Raw genomic sequence first — 21,458 nt, forward strand, 5'->3', positions numbered from 1 at the left:
TCACAATTAACTAATTTACTTAAAGTTTTACATCGTATCTGACGACTGTCGAATTCACCTCCCATTCCGCTCCTATTTAAACCAACTTTCTTATTCTTTCTTTTCTTACTTCTTATTTCTTTCTAATATTTTATATGTTATCTTTTATGCGCTATCTTATATGCTATTTTATATGTTATCTTTTCTAATATGTTATACTATTTTAGTATGCTATCTTTTCTTTAAAATAATCTTTCGCATATTATGTTGTAAAGATATAATCCATCTTTTGTGGCTGTGCTATCTTTTCTTTAAAATAAAATAATCTTTCAAATATTATATCGTAAAGATCCATCTTTTGTGGCTGTGCATTCTTTTCTTTAAAATAAAATAATCTTTCAAATATTGTATCGCAAAGATCCATCTTTTGTGGCTGTGCTATCTTTTCTTTAAAATAAAATAATCTTTCAAATATTGTATCGCAAAGATCCATCTTTTGTGGCTGTGCTATCTTTTCTACTGCGTCTCGTCAGCTATTCTTCTACTGCGGCTGCAGTTCATCAATATTTTACATGTTCCTATTTTTTTGTTCCTTTAATTCGCTATCCTTCCTTTTTATATGATTTATCATTTGTGGCTTATGATTACTCCTCCTAATTGTTCCTATTGTTTAACTTGATAAACTGGTTGCTAAGCCACATCGATCAACTCCCCACTTGATCTATTGGTTCTCCGTTAATCATTTAATAAACATTACATCATGTAGATCATTCCTTCTCCTAAAAGTTTATCCTTTCCGGTTAATTTTATCCCATCATGTGACTTTCTATCGTTTGATCTTTTATTCCATATTATTCCTCCATATTATGCGATTACTCCAGTATCTATGGCTACAACGGGAGTGACTATAGAGGGAGTTGACTGTACTATGAAAACGGACAGAAAGGGGAAAGAGTTCTTTCACCGATCATTTAATTTCAGCCGGAATTTATGATTAAGTATTTAATTGTTGTCACATGACACACGGGCATGTCGATTGTTTCCATTTATGGCGATATCCATTCCACAAAAAACCAGTTTTTCTAAATTTAGTTTCTGGTCATGTAACATAAAATTTCCTAAAAAGGAAATTTTTTGTCAATCCCGTGTAGGATTGATCAGATATCTGGTCATCCATCCGGTCTATTTGACAGATTCATCTGATCAATCTGAATCTGCCTATTAGACGGATTGATTTTAAAATGACCAGATTGACCAGATTCGGAGCCTACCTCTAGTAAACAGGGCGGACATCCTTATATCACCTTGCTGATCATTTGCCGATCTTATAGTAAATTGGGTGATATCAGACTTTAAAGCTTCAGCCGAAGTCACAGAAGTTTGGCTGAAGCTTGAAACTAACTGATTTAAAATCAATGGCCGAAGTAATCATTCCTAATTTTAGGTAATCAAGAAGTTATGGCTAAATTTATACTTGCAATTATATTTGTTATAATCTATATAATAAATAGAAATTTTCAAAATGCAATTTCTCAATCAATTTGGCGTAAAAATTTTATGAAATTACTATCAAAATGTTTGTCTTGATAAGATGAATCTAAAAAGCTATAAAACATTAAATTTTAATCACTGGTTGACACAATATCATTAAAATAATTTTAATTTTCTAATTATTATTAAAATTCAGCCAATTTTTGGTTTTTAGTTAATTTTTGGATTTGAAAACATTAATTTTCAGACTTTGGATGAATTTTGATAACAAATAAAATTTATATAGTTAAATTTGCAAAAAAATGGTATTTTTTATGTGATAATATTAAAATAAATGATTGGCAAAATGATCGGTAATAATGTGATAATATGAGGATGTCCACCCTGTTCCTCTAGTGTGTACAGTTAGGCCACACATTTCAACTAAAGGTCATAATGTCCTTTTAACGTTCCCTATGAGGCCATTGGCATGTGCGTAGTCCTGTCCTTGAGGTTACTACTATACCTTAGGGGACTTCCTGTTTGAGTGGTCACTTCACGATAAGGTTGCTTGCCAAAACCTTTCCAAAATCCTGCGATAAATTTCAGCAAGATTTTACTATATGTTTACTATAGTTTCGGCAGGGTTTCGGCAGTTTTGGCAAATGGGGGTTTTGGCATTTCGGCAAAGTTTCAGCAGGATTTTTAATATGATTTGATATAGTTTCGGCATTTTCCGTATAGGTTTCAGCAGTTATTAAGAAGGTTTCGGCAAGCAACCTTACTTCACGATACCGCTTGGGGTCAGTAATGGCTAGATGGTCATTCTAGATGGTAAAGTTGAGGGTGCAATATCTTAGTGGTAGTTAGACCTTCTGTTAGGTCTTAGGCCAACCAAGGTATTCGTGCACAGATAGCATAGTTATGGAGTTTGATTCCCTACTCTTTGGGTCCTAGTTGGTGATCCCTTGTGGTTGATACCCATCATAAGGGGTAATCCTAGACAGATGCCTGCTACTTCCTGTCCGAGTGGTCACTACAAAGTATACCACTTGGAGTAAACAACTGTACTATTGGTACTGCGTAATCGCGGGCTGTAGTGGCCTTTGAGTGAGACCTCGTACCTAAAATGGTGGTATGAAAAGGTACTAGATGGTTGATGCTACCTGTTGAAAGTCCTCCATGAAAGTAGGTGCTCTCTAAAGGTCGTAAAATAAATTGAGTACCAGTATCATGCAATGGGTATAGGATGAGTAGACAGTGTATTCCTAGCTTCAGATCAGCCTTAAATGTGGCCTGATGGTGATGTCCTCATATATGGTGCTGTCTGCTTGAGGAAAAAATAAGTACTCAGTGGTATGGTTACCCTTTAGGGATGATAGGATACTGGCATGATGATGCCTCAAAAGAGGTAGAGGGATGCCTAGCCGTATAAATACTAGCAAAGTAAAAAAGATGATTTAACCACCATTCAACTCATCATTATGAGATGATTCCAACGAGCTATGGTGCATCTTTCTACGATCATTGAATGCCGAGTTATTAATATTTTTAGGTTTTGACAATTTTGACATGTCGAAACTATTTCAGCATTTCAGCATTTTGACAGGTTTTAGTTTTGACATTTTGACAATGGCCTGTAGAGTTTTGGCAGGTAACTTTAATGGTAATGGTCAGTCATAGTCAGTCATCGCTCAGTTATAACCAGTCAAGAACCTTTGACCGACCAACTGACCATTTGACTGACTGTTTAACTGATCTAACCACTTACCACTTTCGCAATATTTTTGGTTAAAAAAAAGTTTGCGAAAACTTTTTATTAAATTTAAATTTTTATTTCTATTTAAAAAAGTTGCAAAATGTTTTTTTATTAGATTACGTATTCGCAACATTTTTTTGTTAAATCAATTAAAATTGTTTGCGAAACCTTTTTTTTTATGAAATACTTACAGCAAAATTCAAAATATACGGGACACTTGAGAAATTTGATTGTCGGTTGTCGAGTAGCCAGGTGACTTGGCAGTAGGTTATTTATTAGAAAAGTATAAATAACATGTAACATGAGTATAATAGTAAGTAGTATATCAAATTATGTAATAACCTACTGCAGCTACCTAGGGTTGGATCGGTCCGGTCCGGTCCGGTCCCAAAAAGACTGGTCTTTTAACCTGGACTGGACCGGACCGGGACCGGACCGATTTAAATTCAAGAAATTTTGTCCCCATGATTTTAAGACCTCTAAAACATTAAAGAACGTTGCGAAACGTTTTTTAACATGTAATTTAACAAATAAACAACATTTCGCAACGTTTTTTAATTATTTTAATAGAAAATGTTGCAAAAACGTTTTTTATTAATAAGTTCATAAAAAAAAACGTTTTTCACAAACGTTTTTAATTATTTTAACAAACAACGTTGCAAAAATGTTTTTATTAAGTAATTTACATTTTGCAGCATTTTTTATTAAGTAATTTAATAAAAAAATGTTTTCGCACATTTTTTAATTATTTTATTAATAGGAAACATTACAAAAACGTTTTTTATTAATAATTTCACGAAAAAAAGGTTTTCGCACATTTTTTTAATAAAAAACGTTGCGAAAATGTTAAAAACTGAACTGATAATCGGTTTTGGCAAAAATCGTGCCCTAGAAGTATATGAGCACAAAATTTGGCTCATTTTTATTGGATATTAATAATATAAGATCGGTTCCAGTCCGGACCGGTCCTCAGATCTCGGACCAAAGACCGTGAAGACCAGTCCCAAGACCGACGCAGGACCGGTCTTTGCTAGGACCGATCTAACCCTACAGCTACCCGACAACCTGACAATTAAATTTCTCAAGTGTCCCATATATTTTGAATTTTGCTGTAATAAAAAACATTTTCACAATGTTTTCTATTAAAATAATTAAAAAAATGTTTGCAAAACATTTTTTTATTAAATTTTATATTAAAAGACATTTCACGTTTGCAGGATCAGTTAAATGGTCGGTCAAATGGTCAGTCAGAAGTCTTTGACTGACTGATATCAGTCACGGTCATAATCGGTTAATGACCGTGACCATTGTCATCCCTACCTGTGATACCTTAGATTTATAAATTAATAAGTTTTTCTATAAAATTACTGTATGCCTCAAGCTTTATTTGTTAAGTGATAGTAGAGTTATATAAATTATTAGAACTATTGCATAAGACCAAATTCTTTTTGAGTATAATGATAATTTCATACATACCACAAGAATGTGGTTTAAAATAATATTTTACTTTCAAATAAGCCAAAACACTATTTTAAATTTTAACATATCATAATCAAGGTAATTAAAAAATTTTGTTTATACATTTCTTGAAATGGTAAAAAGCACATTTGACATAAAATGTACGTAAAGGAGAATATTTTCATTTTAAAAGTGCTTACTTCTTTATATTATTGAAAACACAATAAAAAAAGACGAGAAATACAAAATTTTTTTCATTGATCATAAAAAAAATTATCTTCTTTAAAATTTTATTTTCATTACATCATTTTCGTCATAGTATCAATCATCAAAATTTTCCTTATATAAATTTCATTTCGTTTTCCAAGTTGAAATATTCTATCATTAAATATATTTTTTCCCGTTATATAAAAATTTATTTCAGAAAAAAAATGTATACAAAAAATAATTTTCGTTTCAAAAAAAAAAAAATTCATTAATTCTCCGCCCTAAAGTAAATAATAATCACGGAAGCAAGCTTTTAAGCTTTAACATCTTTACCATATGTCAGATTAATATTTCTTTTATATTATCCGATCATATTATCTAGAAAAAATTTCATTTCAAAAAGGACATTTAGGAATAAAAATAATAATACAGTATCTGGTGCACTTCATATAAAATTTCACACATGGTTGCTGCTAAAAATATCACATTAAATTTCAGTATGAAAGAAATTTTTGGGTGTGCCGATTTAAAAAAAATTTGTGCAGAAAAAATTATTATAAATAAATCAATATTGATATTGTGGAAATTTTGAATTTTCAGTTTAGTAACAGATTTAGATTTATTTTTGAATTTGAAATTTCTGAAGATGCTATTGGAAATTAAATCAATTTACGAACAATTTGGAAAAGTGCAATTCACTTTAAAAGTGACAATTAATCGTAAACCAAAAAAGAAAATTCAATTGAAATTTTGGTTATATTATCGAGATGGGCTATTCCAATTTCCAAATGATCAAGAAATAAGACCTTTATCAAAGGCCAAAGCTTCACTATCCGCATTAAAATTGATTGAGGTAAACCGCTTGTCAAGATATAGGGATTTACGGTGTCTAGCATGAGAATTTATGTATTACTAAAGTTACGTACATATTTAAAACCCTTATTCAATATTTCATGGAAGAATGTCAAAGATCTCACTCAAAACATTATAACTGATAATGATGTTTTTATGACACTGACACTTCCTCCTCCCGGTAAAAACAAAGTATATATAATTCAATTAGAAATCAATTCAAATTAAAGTCGCTTTGAACGGTCATGTCATAGTGTGATAATCATGAAAGATGAAGAAATTTCTTGGATGATAAATCGGTATGAGAAATTCTATGGATTACTTTTCTGATTCTGAAGTTAAATATTAGAATCTCCTTATTAATAACTAATAGAGAAAATGAAAAATACAAGAAAATATTAGCATATTGGAGAGAAAAAATATATTCATTTTTTGCCTTCCCAGAATTTTTCCCGGGGTTTCCCTAGATTTCCCTAGATTTCCTCAGCTTTTCCCTAATTCTAATTTTTTCCTTGTCTTTTCCTTTATATAATATTCTTAATTATCTTTCAAGTTTTTCCCTTCCTTTTTATTTTGGAAAGGAAAAACTAAATTATGGCTTAAATACATAATTCTAATATAAATTATTATTTATTTTTTTATATCATACTTTTTATTTTTATTTTATATTCTATTTCATGTATTTTATCCCATATATTTTATCAATATTAAAAAAATTAATTAGAAAATTTTCGTGTTCTCTTCTGTTAACATTTCTACCGTCAATTTCTATATAATTTTCATTTTTTATTAATTAGTTTTCTCAAATAATCATCTCAAAAGCCATATATTAAATATCATCACGATTTACTACAAAAAAATTCAATCATCAAAAAAAAAATCTTGTTAAAATAAAATAATAAAAGAAAAAAGGAAATAATTAGTAGTGGGAAGAAACTGCCAAATCATGGATGGTCTAAGGGGTCGGAATTTCTCTTAATACTTTATTTCTCTCTTTAAACATCCACTACTCGTTTTCATTATTTTGTATTATTAGTTTTAGTTATTATGCTATTAATTGCCAATAAATAATCGTTTTTATGTGATCAACTTTAAAATTTGTGCATTATTAGTACATATATCGATGGTGTATCTTGTTAATTTCTATTAACAAATAAGTTATACAGTTTATAGTTGCAATATTATTTTGAGTTTCACTGATAAATTTGGTATGTACGAAGTAATTAATTGGTCTGAAATCCATGAATTCTGTGAATTCTATCATTCTGTATTCACATAATTTGTTCGCTAATGTGATATAATTCACCAAACATGATAAACTGTATATTTTTTAAAGTACGCCTATACAGTCAGAATTCTTCGATTCTAAGAATAAATAGTATTCTATAAATTTGAAGATTTTTTCTTACGTAAATATCTACTGAGTACTTCTCAGATAGATGAGTACTCGTTATTACCATCTTTTCACCCATACCTGAGCGAATCTAATCGTGATCACTTTCTAAATATTCTTTCTAGTGCATAGAGAACTAAAACAATATTAGTTATTATATTATCCAACATCCTGCACTCGCACAATATGGTTTAAACATTCGAAGCTCAAATGTATGCGAATTTTATTAATTTATTAAATTTATTAAATAAATAAACAGCTGGAATAAAAATGCTCGAGTAAACTACTATCATTTTTTAGGTTTGTCTTTCTTTGGTGTCATTTCAGTGTATGGGAAAATTTTGGTTTGGTGGTTAGTATGACACCTTTTTTGAGTGAGGAAGCATTCTTCAGAACACTAACAACATCATCTTTTCAGTGTGGTGTAATAATCTCATAGTTCGAGTAACTCGCATCTGTAAGATAATATTGATTCAGTAACCTTGAGTTAAAATAAAACAAATAAATAACAATATTACCTTGCTCCTCCAAACCGCTGTAATTAATTTTATTGCTTCACTGAAAGACCCAATATCTTCTGGTATGTGATAGAGTTCGTTCTTAGTGATACGAGCTATATAACCAGCTGGAAGATCTAATGTCATAATCATTAAAACCATTAAAACTGATCCTGAAAAGTACATGAAATTTAGGAAAAAATATCCAAATAGCGAGAAGAAAAAGTTATAATAACATACCGCCATGGATGTATCCAATTGTTTCTATCTTGTTCATTTTGCCCATATCCCAATTTGTATGATTGCACAAGCCAACAAACATATCACGCATCATCTTTGGAAGCTTAAGTCCTAACTCTTTGAGCCATTTTGTGGCATTTTGTCTTTCATAATATCTACCTGATGAACATTTTCGGATTATTGCATCCCCTCTTCTGCCCATTTCTTTTCAAGTATTCAAAGTACGATTGTTATTTCTTTATTCTGAACTTGCAAAACTTGATGATTCCATCTAGTAGAGATTATGGTTAGTTGACAAATATTAATGCAAAAATGCAATTTCAGTATTTGTATCCTTCATTCTCTTTCACTACTACTACATACCAAATAACATCAATATTTGCATATCATCATAAGTCCTGTTGATTATGGGTCCCACACATTAACACCACATACATAATGACCTAAGGAGAATGCATTTGGGTTACGTTCGTATTGCCATATTCTGTAAATAAAGTACATGATAAATTCGCAAACTATTCATGCTGTTTATGCTGTTTGAAATCAGTATTCAGAATTATACATACAAACTGTAAATCAAATATGTAAGTGTTTCAATTTCAAAACTGGATCTGCCAAAGTCAGTATCTTTTATGAGGTCCCTGATTTCTCCAACACTAGTCTGTACAAAATATGTTAATCATGGCATACAGTGCATTCATAACATATTTTCAACCAACCTTATTATAATATTTTTGCAAGATGGCTGTAAAGGTCCGCGCTTAATTCAGGATCTTATTTGGTATTTGTTATGTCCATCTCTTCTAATTCAGCAGGAAAATAAACTTCTTTTAACATTGAATCATTAATATCAATCGTAAATGAATGCACCAAACTATTGTCATCAAGCATGTTAGATCATTAGGCATGCTAAGAAACAATTCTAGAAATTAAATTATTAAACTTACTGCTCAGAAGTGAAGTTTGAAATAGAGTTGAATAAAACATCCTCTACTACACGTCCTGTGCATTGAAGCTTCCATTTTAAATCATCATTCATCTTGTTGTATTTTTTCTTAAAGGATTTTTCGTAACTGCTTGTGTCTACATCCTCAAAAACGTCAGCTTCCATCCCTATAAAAAAATTTTCAGAAAATTGATCACGTGTCTGAGTTCGGAATATAAAACTAGAAAAATGATCATTTACTGGTATTTTTTCCAGAATTTTTTTTATTGGGCATTTTATCTTTGGACGAACAGCTCCCTTTCGATTTTCGTCCTTCATTATAGTCCACGATTTGCCTTTCTCTTAAGGAATATTAACTTGTGGTTGGCTCGTCCTAAATGATTAATAAAATTTGAAGTTGAGTTTTGCACAGACTTGAAAGCATGAACCAAAAATGTTGATCTTTACCTTTTCTTGCAAATCCATCTTATCCTTCTTTCAGTCATAGCATGCAAAGAGAGGTGCAAACAAGCTAGTAAGAACCTTTATCATAAGGAAGGTACATAACCAATTCCTCCTCTAGAATCAGCAGACTTTCCCTATAAAAAAAGAAATTGTTATCTAAATGTCCAGAAATGTCCAGAATATTTTGAGACTTAATCAAAGAACCCATAACAATATATACCTGCCACGGCACTAATGTGACTGGGCGTAGCATACTCACTATTCACTTGAGAACGTAACCTTTAATAATTTTGTTGCTTTTCGACCCTCTCTAGACTTTGGATTTAAACACTCAAGTAAAGTTTTCAACTCTATTGCCAAAGCACTATGTATCTTTTGCTTTGACGCGTTGGGTATTTTTCCTTGAAATATTGACTTCAAGTATCCACTTCCTAATACATATGTGAGTTTTTCCAGTATTCAGGGTATCTGACCTTGCTTAAAATTTCATTTTCATGACCTTAAATAAAAAGTAAATACAACAGTGGATATAGGAGGTATGAAGAATGAAGAATACGTGTTGGTAAACTCATTTGTCATGAATGTTTATCACACTGTATACACGTCTGAGTTCAAAAGTCCGATACATATACGCGATTACTACTAAAATACCACATTAAATTTCATTAGGAAGGAAATTATTGAGTTGGTAAGTGGGTTGATCTAAAAAAATTTATACAGAAAAATTGTTGTAAAATAAAATACGTAATATTTACTGGTTTTTTTCCTGAGATGTTCAGATGTTTATCAGTGTTTCACGTAATTAGGAGCTGTGGCGCAGCGCACGCACCATCAAACCAGGCGTGCTGTGTAAAATATCTAACATTTTGATCATAAAATTTTCGTAGAATGGTTTGTTTTGAAAATTCAACCGACCGAAATGAACGGGGAGGGAAAAAGAAAAATATTTATTTAGTTTATTATTATATGAATTATGAAGTAATTGAACAAAATTATGAAAATAAATTTTAGCTAAGAAAAATATAATTTAATTCGGAAATATATATTAATTGAACATTATATAATTCACCAAAAGTTTGTTTTATTGAACAAAAACTTGATATTATGGTACAGAGTTCTGTAAAGTTCAATAAAATTGTCAGCTCAGTATATTTAATATTTTCCAAGACTGTTAGAGAATGAACAATTGTAAGTCCATAATCAGCAGTAATTATATATTATTGTATAGGGGAGGAGCAATATCACTTATTTTAGTATAGATCAATGTATGATTGGTCCTAATTTTTCCACGTCAATGGCAAAATTAGTAACCTATCATACATTGACAGATTGATTATTATCATTTGGAACCGATCATAAGAGACGTCATTAAAAAAATTAATGTTTTTTTAGAATTGTAATATTTAATATATTTTAATGTGAATAAATGATTTTTATACCAATTTTATTATATATACACTTATAAATAGCTTATTTTGATAATATAAAGTATAAATAGCTTATTGTGATATTATAAAGTATAAATAAAATATCTAAAAATATATGTTATGATCATATATACCCGAACGATAATTTTTAATACAAATAATAATATACAAATGATAATTTTATTTAAAGAGTATAAAATTTTTCATTTTAAAAGAGGAATAAATATGTATTTTATGCGTAAATGAATTGCGCTAAAATATACGAAAAATGACGATACATTGGAAAATATTTATTAGCTTTGAACATTAAAATAATATTCATAGTACTGTACAACATTATTTTTATCAGAATAGAGATTGTAAAAAATATTTTAAAATTCCTTTTGGCTGTAAATTGTAGTTATAGGGGTCCAATTTCATTAATTTCGTTACAAAATCATAATCATGTGATATGTGATAATCACATGATTTTACGCAGCGGTTATCAATTGTAATTATATGTCCAAATAACGAGTATTCATCGAAATATTTATCAGCAAAAAAAAAGAGAAAAAAATAATACAAGAATTATTGCTTCGATTCATATTTGATTTTTGAATTTTAACCGGATAACACTATTGTTATCGGCTCAAATTTTAAATAAGTTAAACGCCACTAACTAAGCTTGATTGTTTATTTTTTTTATCGATAAAATGAAATTTAAAATATAAAGATGAAACAAATTACATTTTCTTTACCTTATTATGTATAATAACCGAACCTAACCTTTATTTCGCATATATAATAAAAAATATATATTTGGAATTATTAATATTGCGATATATCATGTCGTATGATAAAAAATCATTTTTCATTTTGTCGTTTGTTTGATATTTTTGGTTTCATTATAATTTGTTTCATTATAAACACAACGCAGTCGACGCATTATCTGTTATCATATTGTCGAATGATTTCTATTGTTTTATTTTTTAATAATAAAATATTTGGCGTTATTTTTATGCAGTCCTACTATTAATAATGTAAAACAAAACTATATTTAATATATTACATACTGAAAAATAGTGATCATCAGTATATCGAATATCAGTATATCAAATCCAAATAAATTCGATTGTTTTATTTCTTAAAAATTCGATAAATATCAGGTGAAGATTATTCAATAAAATCATTTTTTATTCAGTGTAACCGACCATAAATAACTACGGAAATTTCAGTCCGTCATTGCATCATTAGATTTACTATAACATTACTTTCTTATTTTTCTTAAAAAGTATATATGTATATATATATAAATTAATAAATATGTAAAATTGTACAAAACTCTTTCTTTTTATGGGAAATCATTCAATTTCTATAATTAGTTAATTTGCTTTGTGGCATATGTATGAAATGTATGGACCAAATTTCGAATCATTGTAATGCAAACACAAAATTTTGTGCTATCCGACCGACATATTCCGCCTATTTTTTGGTGACTTTGTTCATTTTAGAGTTCGACTTTATACAGTATTTTATTTTATTGTTACTGTTTCGAGTGTTTCGCTGTTTTCGATTTAGTGTGACCCCTAAAAATCCCACATTTCCTTTATTTTTTTTTCAAATCGCTTCTAATAAAATTTTCTTGTTAAGTTTAATAATTTCTCACAAATTTTTTCATGATTTATAAACATTTTACAACAACATACACTTGCGTATGATGTTTTATTGATATTTACCAGGTAAGAGTAAGTTTCAAGTTATGAAGTTTCACGGATTTCCTTTAATTTCTCTTTTTATGCAAAAAGTTGACGTAAGGTTACATTTTCAAAAAAAAAGGAAAAAGTTTACTTTTATTTATAGCTAGACGAGTATATTTAATAGGGTTTAGTTTTATTGAATAAACTAAAATTTCACATAATTTAATTGTATTATGTATATTTAAATAGTTATAACTATGTATATACATGTTAGATTAAAGATAATTTTAAAGCATTAGGACGAGCTTTATTTGTTCTTTTAGAAAATTAGAAATTATTTAAATTGAATCACAAGAAACATAAATATTAAAATTTTTTTTTTTCGTTCGAAATTAATCACATGATACAAAAATTTCTATTGGTTCGCTTTAATGATGTTCATCACGTGAGAAATTTAAATACGATTTTCCTACGATGACGTGACTGACGTGTTGGTAACAGTAATGTCGATCACATTAAATTTCGCAATTTTACTACTCATTGAAGTACTACTAGTACTACTCCTTTATTGAAGTACTACTAATATGATCGATCTTTTATTTATTTTTGATCGGCCTGGAAAATGATAAACATTCCTTAACATTGTACTTAAGATGATATCATTTTAAACTTGAAAATTTACAGTATTTGTTGAATATCTTTTTAATAAACAAATGTATATGAATTTTAAGGAGCATGTATAATAAAATATATTTTAAATTGTTTTTTTGAAACGAAAAAAAAATATAATTTTTGTTTTTTAACAAATATAAAAAAAAAAATCAAAGAAAACGTAAAATAGAAATAATATTATTCAATTTATCATTATTACTCGACAAAACTTTAATGGAGAGAATAATGATAATAACCAGCCCAGCGAGAAAAATCTCGTAAATTAGTTATATATAGTAAAAGGAGTACTGATTGTATTTACATATAATGGAGTAAAGTACATACCCAAGTCGGAAATTCAAAAAATATCATTTATTTTGGTTCTGAACTTCTGATAATAAAAAAAGGAGAATGTTAAGTATCAACTTTACTAAGTAAACTGGATGTACAATAAATAGATCGATATTTTGTCATTTATTTTCAATTAAACAATATTTATAATATTTTACTTAAAAAAAATAACGAGAAAATTTTTTTTAAAATTATCTCTATTTTATTTGAGACAAGTTTTACAATTTACTATAATTACTAATCTTTTAACATCTAAAAACAGAATTATTCAAAAAAGAAAAAAAAAACGTAAATAATAAAAATAATAAAAATAATTAAAAAATTGAAATTAAATTTCTAATATTATTTAGATAATCCAGCGTAACCAGAACCTTCACCGTTTTGTGTGGTCATTGCACCATTAGGAAGACGTTTTCTAAGTTTATCACTACAATGACGTTTACTATTATGAAGTTTCTTGGTGAGAATTCCGTTATCATTACAATCTATACTCATATCTGTGAACTTATGTCTAAAAGATTTAGTACCACCACTACCATCCGGTTTTATATTCAATCCATCTGTGAGATCGAATAATGTATTTTTGCACTCATCAATAATTTTAAATCCATAAGTCGCGTTTGTATCTTCGAAACCTTTTTTAAAGATACCGGATACCTCGGTATGTCCATTTTCGTCCTGATTAAAAACTACAAGGCCTCCAACCGGGCCAGAATCGAAATCCGCAAGTGCGAAAGAGCATTGGCATTGGTTTCTTTTGTTTAATAGTTCGTTGGGGAACGCCGATGAGATAGTAATGAGCAAAAAAGGAATAAGATAGCTTAAAACCGCAAAGGTCTTCATTTTTATTTTTTTTGAAAATCAATTGTTCGTAATGTTTATTTTTTTTTTGATAATAATATTTTTTTTATTATTACTTATTCGTTTCGAATAATGAATTTGGTGAGGAGAAAAAACGACCCTTTTTATATATATTTTTACAGAAAGAACGAATAGTAATTTTGTTCTGACATGTAAAAATATAAAAATATAAAAATATTACATAAATAATACTAAATTTGTATATAAATTAATGAAACTTTCTCTAATTTTTTTTTAATATTTTAAACAATTTTATTAAAAATTTATTTCTTTGTTCGGATTATAAGAACCGTAAATTTAACATTTTAGTCTTTTTGTAATAAATAAATTTTTATTATTAAATTTCTAAATATAAATTTTTTTACGTTAAATCAAATAAGTCAAATAATTACTTTAAAAAGAAAATAAGAGAAAAATATAAAGATATTGAATTCATTGAATTTAAAATTAAGAAATTTAAAATTAAGAATTTTTTTTTTTAAAACCTTTCTAATATTACCAAAAAAAAAATCATTATTGAATATATAAAAAGTTTTTTACTTGCGGACTTTTTGAATATGCATTTGTTATATGTGATTGTTGTTTGTATTATTGCATTACAATGAAAAAAGATCAAAAATGTGTTTATTCATACATATTTTAATTTTTTGCATGTATGAAAGAATAAAAAATAAACAATTAAGGAAATTAAACATCATCGAATAAGAATGTATATATTTTATATTTTTTATATAGAGGAAAAAATAAAAAGAGTTTTTCATTATTTGGTTAAGGACCCTAAAAAAAGTTAGATCATATACATATAAGGAAAAAATCGAAAGTTGTTGTTAACCGAAATAGTCCAAGGTAACACAATAATAAAAATGATTATCTTAAAATATTTATTCATTTATAATTTTTATCATATACATGCACAATTTCATTTGATTACGGGCATAACCTGATAACCATTTCGGATTTGAGAAATTTTGAGCCGTTGAAATTAAACATTTTTATCCACGTATGCATTATGATATACCATTATTCATATTATGTAAAATAAAAATATCAAATATATTATATTAATTAATTTTCATTATATCATTGGTCCATTATCTAGAATGAACTAGAATTTTTTTTTAATTGCATAAATCCATTCACAATGTGAAAGTAAAACAATAGAATTTATGATTACAATGATCAGCGAAGTTAGAAATGCACATTGCTAACAACAATTGTATACCTTAATTACCTTATCCATTCACAAGAAAGAAAAATTGACAAAAAAGGTTTCTTTTTTTTAAAAGAATTTTCAAGAATAACTCCGAAGAATAAAAGCATTAAACCGAATCTAACCCTTTTAAATCACTTTGTATTACTCTTTTACTTCCATAATAATGAATAAAAGTTTTTGAATGAATGAACTTCAATTAATGAATGATAAAATAAAGAAAATTGATTAAAAGATCTTAAAAAGGAAGGTTAAATTCTTTACGAATAATTTCGGAAAAAATAAACTCCAAAAATATTAACTATATTAAAATAACAAGTTTAGTTGTGTAATAAACGAACGAAAAATAAAATAAAATAAAAGTAAATCAAAGATAATCATACTGTATACACCTAAAAAAAATCCATTTTTAAGATGGTTCTTTTCCTTTAATTTTTTTTTAAAAAAAAAAATAAAAATTCTTCGCTAAAAAAAAAATTCTTCACCAACGTTTTTTTTCAAATATGAGATTATTTTTTATTTTTCTTTTATCAATTTTATCAATTATTTTACTGGTGATATTACCAGTTAAATCATCCATTACATTTGAAGAACCACAACCTAAAATCCTTTCAAGACCTCGCGTTTTAAATACAAATTATTATGATGATGGTACAATAGTCGTTCGAATAGTTCGTGTAAATTATACAACTCCTTCCCAAATTTGTGTGGAGGAAAACTTTACAATTCGTATTATCGATCCGAACGGAACTATTAAAGGTTTTAACCTTTCAGCAGATGAATTAAATATACAACCTTTCAATTTTTGTCTTTTCGCTAAATTTAACCCAATCAGATTCTACCCTGTGAAAAAAAACTTTTTATTTTTAACTTACGCGGTGGCTAAAGATGTAAATGATTCTTTCACTTATGATGATTGGGGAATGGTCATCGACCTAAATGGAGAAATTAAAAGGTATATACAGTATATAAATGTAATTATCCCCTGATCGGCACCATTTACACGATTATGCAAATGTAGTTATACCTACTGGATAGCAAATTTTATATGTATTTATTTATCCGTTTCTAGGAAATTTTGCGGTAAAAATTAACTATTGATTATACTATAATGGACTGATTTGAAAATTTGAGTAATTTGGAAAGATTTGCATTTTCCAAATGAGAAAAACTTTCTTTTAATTTATTTGTAATCTCAATATTATTTTTCAAGTGTATTAGTAATAGTTCCGAAGCTTTTTAAAATTCAATTATTTTTTAAAATCTTTTAAAATGAAAAAAAAAACCAAGCGAAAGAAAAATAAGATACAACAATAAAATAAACTATATTAAATTCATGATATACTATAAAACACTTACTATTGTGTAAATGGCAGGGGATAAATCAATTATCTCCTGGCTAATTGGAATAGTAAAATTTTACTTAGAATCGGAACATGATCAGCCTTCGGCCGATCATTTATCCAATCCTAGTAAAATTTTACTTATTCCTAATTAGCCAGGAGATAAGTAATACATATATATTTATAAATAATAAAATTTATTATTCTTCCCGATTCTTTTATAGTAAAATTAGGTTAGGTACATCCTATGTTAATACTACTACTAATCAATGGTTGCCAGCTCAAGATTCAGTTACATTAAACGTTCATCGTGATAATGGATTTCTTCGTATTGCGCCCATAACTGGTACTAATTCTATGATCTTGCAACAATTCAAAGTGTAAGTATTACCGTATATTTTAATTTTACGAAAATTAATAATTTTAATATATATACATATATATATTTCTTCTTTTATAAGAAATGAAAATGGGGAAATTCAATCTCTTGCAGAAACGTACATAAATTATACGGCTCTACCAATCGATACAGTTGCAACAATGGACGGAGGTTACGCGGTTATTTATCCTGATCATACGCCACCGTCAACATCAATCCCCTTTGCTTCATATATGTCGATCCGTGGCTTTTTTTTACAAAATGGAGAGTCAGAAAAGCAAGGTCCATTTGTTCTTTATCAAACTCAAAATCAAATATCAAATATTATTTTACTTGATTGTGATTTTACTAAAGTGGGATTTGGTCAAACTTGTATACTGGTTTTAAACATTGCCCCAGCAATAGATCAAAATACTTTTATTAAAATCGATTTTCTTTCAACTGGAACTGTATATAATATTACTATTTTTCAAAACCCTGCTGATCTTGCAGATTTTTCTATTCAATCATTACCGTATGGAGGTTATCTATTATATAGTACTGTAAATAATCAAAATGATCCAACTACACTTAATCTTTATGGTTATATTTTGGATGACCGTAGTAATCGTTATGATTGGAATATATCTTACCCTACTTTAACAAATTTTAATGGTGATATTTTAATTTTACCAAATAATACTCTCGCAATACCTCAACCGGAAATTGATCAAATTTGGGGTTTGTTCACTACTGATTTGTACAAGATCGAGGGTGCACATGGTAAGTTTGATACGAACAATATTATTATATCGTATAAAAAAATTTTTTTTTTTAACTTTTATAAACTTTTAAAAATGTTTATTAGATCATGGTTATGGAAATTTACATATCTTAAATACAATTCCGAAAATTGGTGAAAATATAGATCCATCTAAAATTACATCCCTTATAATTCAATTTTATAGTAAAGTTGATTTATCATCTAATCGTAAAATTACTATTTTACAAGATGGTGGTATTATACGTCAAACTACTTCTATTAGTAATAATAATGGAGATTTTGTAAAATTTATTGATGATTATACCATTGAAATCAAAGTGATAAATAGTACTTTTAATCAACCTAATACAAAGTACTATGTTTTAATTGATGATGGTTTTGTAAAGAGTAAAGATCTTCAAGAACCTATCCCTGGTATACAAGATAATGCTTGGAATTTTATGACAAGTAAGTAATTTAAATTCTTATTAAAAATGAAAATGAAAATATTACATATTTATAAAATGAAATCTTTTTATATATAATAGTTCAACAAGAAGCTAATAATGGTATATTAGATATATATAAAAATCAAGTAAACGCATCTAACATTAAGGGAAAAATTAGATTAACTGCGGAAGGAACAACTTACTTCAAAAGTTTTAGATATGATAAAACTAAAGTTAAAGAATTTTTTGATAATTTAAAACAAGAATTAGCTAAAGCAATTCCTGTTAGTAAGGAACGAATTGATACAAATGAAAAATATGAAATTGATAATTCAGTTTCACCAGAACAATATATTTTATCAATTAATATTAAAAAAGCTAAAAATGAAAGATCCGTTAATTTGTTAGCAAGTGATTTAAATACTTTAATAAGAAATAAACTTATTACTGTTATTGGTACTGGAGAGTATACAAATTATTTAGATGAAGAATATGGATACGAAACCATACGTAAGAATCCAATTTTTTTTTTATATATTCGTTTTGAAGGATTTTATGATTTTATCACAAATAACTAAATAATAATTTTTTTTTTGTAAAAATAGCCAGGTGGATAGAAGAAAATTTGATTAATCTTGTTCTAACTATTTTATTAAATATCGTATTATTAATTATTGCTTGTTGGGTGAATATAAATTTTTATATTAATATATTATTAAGAGTTTTTTTTTACTGACAAAAATGAAAAATTTATATATATATATTTTTTTTCTAACTTTTTTCTTTTTCTTTTCTTTTTCTTTTTTTTTAGAAAAAAACATTTGCAATTTTTATATGTGGTAACGCGATCGAGAAATTTGTGACGACAATCCTTTTTACTAGTAAAGATGCGAATAGCGTGGAAAATATTTTTACTGCAAGGTAAAAAAAAAAAACCTCCATAAAAGTAAAAAAAATGTATAATATATATATATTTTTTTTTTTCAAGCACTGATTTATTCTCTTCTCTTTTCTTCACTTTCTTTTTTTTCTTCTAGTCTTTTCTTTGTGACATTTCCGTTTATCGTAAATTTAGGATTTGCATTTAAAGTTGTGATTGATGAACTTATGAGACATGACTTACGAAAGTTATTAGAAAAAGTTAGAAAACTTAAAGATGACTTAAAAGAAGACAACAATTCTACAGTAAAAGAAGGCAACAATTCTACCGTAGAAGAAGGCAACAATTTCACAGTAAAAGAAGACAACATTTCTACAATTAAAGAAGACAACATTTCTATAATAGAAGAAGACAATGGTTCTACAATAGAAGAAAGCAATAGTTCTACAGCAAAAGAAGATAACAATTCTACAGTAGAAGATAAATCAAAGAAAGACAATACAAACGAAGTTGTCGATCGCGAAGAAAAAGTTAAGGAACTTAAGAAAGTGTTAAGAGATACTAGAAAAGAATTAAGAAAAATTAAAGGAGAATTAACAGAAGTTAGCAATCTCATGAAAGAATTAAAAGTTGTTAATGAACTTATAGAAAAATTAGAGAATCCAACTTCAACAAATAATGTAAATCTAACTCCAACAAATAATGTAAATCCAACTCCAACAAATAATGTAAATCCAACTCCAACAAATAATGTAAATCCAATTCCAACAAATAATGTAAATCTAACTCCAACAAATAATGTAAAAGACATCTTAAAAAAATTGAGAGGAATTAACGATCTTATAGAAAAATTAATGCAAGTTGAAGATTTTACAGAAGATTTGATAGAAGTTTGTATAAATTTAAATGAACTTGATAAATTATTAAATGGAATTAATGAATTGAAAGAAGTCGTTGTCCATGAAGAATCGAGAGGAGTTAACATGGAAGAATCGAATGAAATTAATAGAGAAGAACCGAAGGAAGTTACCAAATTTACGGATGAATTAAATAAAATTCGTAAGCTTATGGAAGGATTAAATGAAATTGAAAAACTTAAGGGTCAATTAAATAAAGCTGTAGACCTTATGAATAGATTAAAAAAAAAAGAACCTATGAGCCAAAATGAACATACGACAAGCGAAAATGAACTTACGACGAGCGAAAATAAACTTATTATAAACGAATTAGAAAAACTTGAACGTTTTAAAAAAGAATTGGAAATACTTGAAAGCTTTAAAAGGGATAGCGTTGAAAAATTGGAAGATCAAAACAATATGACAAATGTGAATAGGAATAGTGTGTGGGAAGAAGTTAAAAGATGGAGTAATATATTTAGTAATAAATTTATAAGTTTTCAAAAGAAATACGAAAAGAAGGCTATGAAAGTGATAGAAGGAGATCAGCCGGCGGAAAAGAAATATCGAAAAATTTCGAAATGGTTAAGAGATTATAAAGATAATCAAATAATTGTAATAATATTTACGATATTAGCAGGAGTTGATATTTCACATTTAGAACTGCTTGGATCAAATTTACGAATTAAAATTCCAAGTTTTAGTTTTCGTGGTCTAGAAATTCGAAATATTGATGTTAATTTTAATGCTGAATTATCCCATGCAGCAAAACATAGTTTATTTTGGGGAGATGTCACCAATATTTTTATTGAGGATATTTCTGCAATAATTATTCAGGTATGTAAATTATTTTTGCATTAATTTTTTATTCAATCATTAAAATTTATTTTATTTTATAATTAGTGCTTTTATTTAACGAAAGTTGTATCATTCGGTTATACGCCCATATATACTATTTCAAAGTCTCTTATACATCTTATCAATAATATATATCTCATATATAAATACAGATGTAATCCTTAAATACCAACTCGAGTAAGCCTTGAATGGAAAGGCTCAAATTTGATTAATAATTTTGTTCAAAATTCTTATTGTTCGATAAATACAACTTATTATTATTTAAATAAATATTTTATATACATTATTTTGGTTACTCTATATTTTATATTTTTTTCAAAATTTTGTGTAAAGTTTATATAAAAAAAATTTTTAAGACCTAAGACGGCCGCAATTTTATTACTTTGTGTCGCCTAACTTTGTTACAAATTAATATATTGATTTTTTTTTTTGAATATTAGATTAACACGGTGATATTTGCTGGTACGCTGGTACCTATTGGTACAGTAAA

General features: G+C 27.6%; 6 protein-coding genes across 6 annotated transcripts; 2 read left to right on the forward strand and 4 right to left on the reverse strand.

Moving 5' to 3' along the window:
- Nucleotides 1-241: 241 nt before the first annotated feature.
- On the reverse strand, nucleotides 242-472 carry OCT59_008450 (uncharacterized protein; the record flags this gene model as incomplete). The annotated part of the gene is made up of 1 exon (XM_066142476.1): nucleotides 242-472. The coding sequence occupies one exon, from the start codon at nucleotides 470-472 to the stop codon at nucleotides 242-244; it is 231 nt and encodes a 76-aa protein (XP_065999356.1).
- A 5,047-nt stretch (nucleotides 473-5,519) lies between these two features.
- On the forward strand, nucleotides 5,520-5,953 carry OCT59_008451 (uncharacterized protein; the record flags this gene model as incomplete). The annotated part of the gene is made up of 2 exons (XM_025327905.1): nucleotides 5,520-5,726; nucleotides 5,792-5,953. The coding sequence occupies 2 exons, from the start codon at nucleotides 5,520-5,522 to the stop codon at nucleotides 5,951-5,953; spliced, it is 369 nt and encodes a 122-aa protein (XP_025168983.1).
- A 1,554-nt stretch (nucleotides 5,954-7,507) lies between these two features.
- OCT59_008452 (uncharacterized protein) lies at nucleotides 7,508-8,057 on the reverse strand (the record flags this gene model as incomplete). Its single annotated transcript, XM_025327906.1, has 3 exons — nucleotides 7,508-7,573; nucleotides 7,637-7,788; nucleotides 7,856-8,057. 3 exons carry the CDS (start codon nucleotides 8,055-8,057, stop codon nucleotides 7,508-7,510), a joined length of 420 nt encoding a protein of 139 aa, XP_025168984.1.
- Nucleotides 8,058-8,260: 203 nt separating this feature from the next.
- Nucleotides 8,261-8,842, reverse strand: OCT59_008453 (uncharacterized protein; the record flags this gene model as incomplete). Its single annotated transcript, XM_025327907.2, has 5 exons — nucleotides 8,261-8,339; nucleotides 8,422-8,516; nucleotides 8,575-8,600; nucleotides 8,691-8,729; nucleotides 8,803-8,842. 5 exons carry the CDS (start codon nucleotides 8,840-8,842, stop codon nucleotides 8,261-8,263), a joined length of 279 nt encoding a protein of 92 aa, XP_025168985.2.
- A 4,850-nt stretch (nucleotides 8,843-13,692) lies between these two features.
- On the reverse strand, nucleotides 13,693-14,193 carry OCT59_008454 (uncharacterized protein; the record flags this gene model as incomplete). Its single annotated transcript, XM_025311710.1, has 1 exon — nucleotides 13,693-14,193. The coding sequence occupies one exon, from the start codon at nucleotides 14,191-14,193 to the stop codon at nucleotides 13,693-13,695; it is 501 nt and encodes a 166-aa protein (XP_025168986.1).
- Nucleotides 14,194-15,924: 1,731 nt separating this feature from the next.
- OCT59_008455 (uncharacterized protein) lies at nucleotides 15,925-21,133 on the forward strand (the record flags this gene model as incomplete). The annotated part of the gene is made up of 9 exons (XM_066142477.1): nucleotides 15,925-16,376; nucleotides 16,989-17,144; nucleotides 17,226-17,905; nucleotides 17,991-18,353; nucleotides 18,434-18,844; nucleotides 18,940-19,019; nucleotides 19,146-19,255; nucleotides 19,372-20,947; nucleotides 21,014-21,133. The coding sequence occupies 9 exons, from the start codon at nucleotides 15,925-15,927 to the stop codon at nucleotides 21,131-21,133; spliced, it is 3,948 nt and encodes a 1,315-aa protein (XP_065999357.1).
- Nucleotides 21,134-21,458: the final 325 nt, after the last annotated feature.

This window comes from Rhizophagus irregularis, chromosome 16 (genome assembly GCF_026210795.1).
Source record: "Rhizophagus irregularis chromosome 16, complete sequence".
In the NCBI taxonomy this organism is placed as follows: Eukaryota; Fungi; Glomeromycota; class Glomeromycetes; order Glomerales; family Glomeraceae; genus Rhizophagus; species Rhizophagus irregularis.